The sequence below is a fragment of the Atractosteus spatula genome, chromosome 3, assembly GCF_055471065.1.
Source record: "Atractosteus spatula isolate fAtrSpa1 chromosome 3, fAtrSpa1.hap1, whole genome shotgun sequence".
Classification (NCBI taxonomy): domain Eukaryota; kingdom Metazoa; phylum Chordata; class Actinopteri; order Semionotiformes; family Lepisosteidae; genus Atractosteus; species Atractosteus spatula.
In genome coordinates, this window is record NC_142708.1 from 62011096 (window position 1) to 62014820 (window position 3725).

The following is a 3725-nucleotide window of genomic DNA, read 5'->3' on the forward strand; positions in this document are numbered from 1 at the left end:
CTCTGGTCTACCATTTATATTTTAAGCAGATCTGGTAAGATCTTTAACATCACATTAAGATCAGTCTCCTGACTGATAATGACAACGATGTCCCTCTCCGACTTAATGCAGTTCCTCTCTGCTTCTGGCTCAAAGACAGCATGCACACCGATATATGTAAACAAAGCACATCTCAATTAAAAATATTAAAATCACTTCTCTACCACAAGCAGGCCAAAAGGTATTGACAAGGTCCTGCATAACCCACAGTAAACCCACTTCTGGTTTACCTGGAGGCAGACGGTGCTGACATTCCTCTCCTAGGCTGCACAGGTGCCTTGCTGGACTGAGAGCTCCCTGCAGACATCTGCTGCATGTTCTCCATCTCTCGCTCCTCTGAGGGGAAAGACAGCACATTCACCAACTCACTGCATTTCCCCAGAGAGCAGTGGGACTTAGCCTATAGAGTCCTTCTTACGCCTTTTATTTCTCTTGCCAGTTATGTAAGAAATGCATACATTTAAATAAATGAAAAGTAAGCACAGTCTTGATTTATCTGGAAAACCAAAAATTGTAAGCAGAGGAGACAGGCCTTCCCTGCTGAATGAGAATTTCTAAAACCATTACCTCAGCATGGTGAACAGAAGGCTCTGCCCTGAAATGCTGTGTGACAGATAAGACGTAAAACCAAGGTTCAGACTGCTTGGTCATTAACAATCTTTAGGTACTGTTTGCAAGAACTGGGTGATTAGCTATGGTGTTCCGTCTAAATTCCATTTTGAGCCTGCAAAGTGTGGCCTATGTAAAGAAGTGCAGTAGGGCTATTGGTGCATATTGGCTGCACCTCAATAATAATAATTAATTATTATCATTAAAGAGTATGGCCAGTATTGCTGTTAAATTATCACTGTAGTGTTAGGTAAGAGCTTTAAAGAAGCCCACTCACCTGCTGTTTTTTTCTGAAAACAATTAGTCTTATTAAGTAATTGAGTGCTCAGCTAGAGCAAGAAAAAAATAGGTGTTTGGGATCTACTACTCTAAAGCACTTAGGGCTGTGCAGACTTTCCAGGTTCAATGCCAATATGAAGCAAGCAACAGATTACTGACTTGCTTGAGCTGCTTCTGCAATTTGGAATCGAAATTGTACATTACAATCACAGACCTTGAAAGATCAAAAGGCACTAAACTAATGGTATTACATGAATAAAAAGAAAGATTCTGCACAGTATCTGAATGAAAAATGTTCATGACTTCTAAAATAACTACTTATTACAAAAATAAAATAAAATTATAAAAAGCTTCTCCCATTAAAAAAATAAATACCTTGATGAACCTGGATTCCGGGTTTTATTTTCATAGACCATTCTTGAAAAATTCCTAAGACCATTTAGGTTTTCTGTGAGAGTAAAATTTTGTAATCCTCTGTCCCCCATCTGAGCTACACGTGAGGATTCACAGCTTTCAGTGGCTCCATCGCATGCCTTCACCAATTAATGCCTCATGCAGTGGTGCAGCATACACTGTAACATCCTCTGTCCATGACTTCAAACCACCACCACAGGGACTCCTTACCTAAAGCTTTCTGGCTTCTTTCAATGGCAGTTCTTCTGGTTTGCTCGAATATGGCATCAAAATCAAAGGTGCGGGCTTTCTTCCCTAGAGAGAGGAATGACATTAACTTGGTGTCAAGGCATCTGCCAAAGCCTGTGCTATTACAAGTTCTGTGAGCAGCTTTTGTGAACTCAACCGGAATGTTTTGTGTAGTTACTAATGTATTGGACTGACACCTTTATGCAATTTTTACCCATCTGCTGTACACTGCTGGGTATGTTACTGGATCAGTTCAGTTGAAGTTCCTTGCTCAAGGAGACAGCAGCAGTGTCTCACCTGGGATTCGAACCCACAACCTTCCAGTTGTGAGTGCAGAATGTTGATCACTGCTCCACACTGCTACTAATTCACTGTTGCAAAATCTTGCCGCGCGTAGAAAATTACCCAAAGAAGACTGCACAGGCAGTACAAATTCCCACTACAAACCTGAACCACCCAAGTCTCGGTGGTGAAAAGCAGCGTGCAACACTAAAATACGTCCCCCATAATCACTACCTGTCTCTCAGCTCTGAGAAGAACGTTCATACATTTCCCAAGGGAGACATAAAGAGAAACAGAGACTATCGTAGCAATTACTTTTACTATTCTGCAGACATTTTAGTTTGTCTGCTTTTATTTTGGTTAGGGTGTAAAAGACGTCATGAACAAAAATAAGTACGTACGTGCAATTATAATATATTGCAGCTTCTTCTGCAGAAGCATTAGTAATACGGTAGTATGAGTAATAACTACATGGTTTTTCGTTTATGGTTAGTAGCGATGGTGGTCCACACTTCATGACGATTGTTTGGTAACCATAAGAAAATTGTTTATTGAGTTTAATCTCCTTAATTTGAAGGGGAGTAAATTAATCGCTCCGAAGTTCTTGTCATGCAGTTTAGAAACAGGTTGTTAAAAGATTAATAAATAAAAAGTACTGCAAGCATATACATACCGAACCCGGAGAATCCCATAACAGAAGCAATGTCCGCATCCTTGTCGGAGGTCCCACAAGCTACAAAGAAAGCGAATTCAGCATAAGTTTATTCTTGGGGGAAAAAAAACTTTAATATCTTTCCTCACAAATGCTACGAGCTGTACAGGCATTAAACTCGTAAAAAACAGCAAAAGTACAGTAAAGATATTCGCTACAGTTATTGAAATTACTGTAATAGCTAGGTAATATAAATTAAACCCCACATGCTTTCAAAATGTTTTTTGTAATACACATTGAAAATTAAATGGACAGCTATTAATCTTTGCTGATATTTTAACATTTTCAATCCTAAAACAGCCTACCGTCTTCCAAAAGCCACCCAAAATAATCACAAAAGCTCTACTCTATTTTTTATGACACGTTGTGAAACAACCTAATATAAAAACAAAAATCGTCTTACAATTCTTGTCTCCACCGGAGTCCATGATTTCAGGTTTCCAATATTTTGCATGACCCGGCAAAACAAAGAGCGCTCACAAGAACAGCAACTTAAAATGGGACGTAATGCCCAATTTGGCCAGCGCCGCCTGGCGGCCACTAGTGAAGACTCCCAAAATAAGTACAACTGCTCCGTGGTGTATCACAGCAATTTCAAGGTATACAATCATGATAAACTGTGGTATAATGTAGTGAATTCTTATTAATATGGTAAGATACTTCATCAATATCATGCTGAGCAGGATGGGACCGCTTTATGAAGAATTGACAAATCAATAGCAAAGCTAGCTCAAGCATGTGGATTTTAGTATGAACAGCACGCGTGTGCGCTGCACCTTTTAGCACGGAAGATGCCAAAGCTCTTGACGTGGACCTGACTGTGGAGGCACGGGAGTGCAGCTAGCAGATTAGGCGGGCCGCGGAGTGGGCAGCTGCTGTGTCAGTGGAATTAAATAAAAGCCTTTAAACACCCAACAGAAATGGATTTCGTAAAGACCTAAAGCTGGGAAACGTGTAGTAAACGAATTGGAAATGTACGTTAGGAAACGGCAGTACTACTGCTTTAAATGTCTCTTGATATTTGCAGAGTTAACAATATGCTCTGTTTGTTCCTCCCGTACGAGTGCTTTAGTCCTCCAGCCACAGGAGCGGCTCTCTCTCAGTCAGCAAGTTCACCATAGATATTCAGGACACGGAAACGCCAACTGTGACCTTTCACCCC

At 40.4% G+C, this 3725-nt stretch overlaps 1 protein-coding gene across 2 annotated transcripts in view; it reads right to left on the reverse strand.

Moving 5' to 3' along the window:
* Positions 1-3017, reverse strand: part of wdr70 (WD repeat domain 70) — a 111572-nt gene extending 108555 nt beyond the window's left edge. The window contains exons 1-4 of one of the 2 annotated variants that reach the window (XM_088910665.1): positions 2967-3017; positions 2525-2584; positions 1552-1635; positions 270-375 (exon numbers count right to left, since the gene is read on the reverse strand). In XM_088910665.1, coding sequence (XP_088766791.1) covers positions 270-375; positions 1552-1635; positions 2525-2584; positions 2967-2991 — 275 coding nt within the window. In that variant the 5' untranslated portion in view covers positions 2992-3017. The remainder of the gene's footprint in view (positions 1-269; positions 376-1551; positions 1636-2524; positions 2585-2966) is intronic. The other variant, XM_088910666.1, reaches the window with a different exon arrangement.
* Positions 3018-3725: the final 708 nt, after the last annotated feature.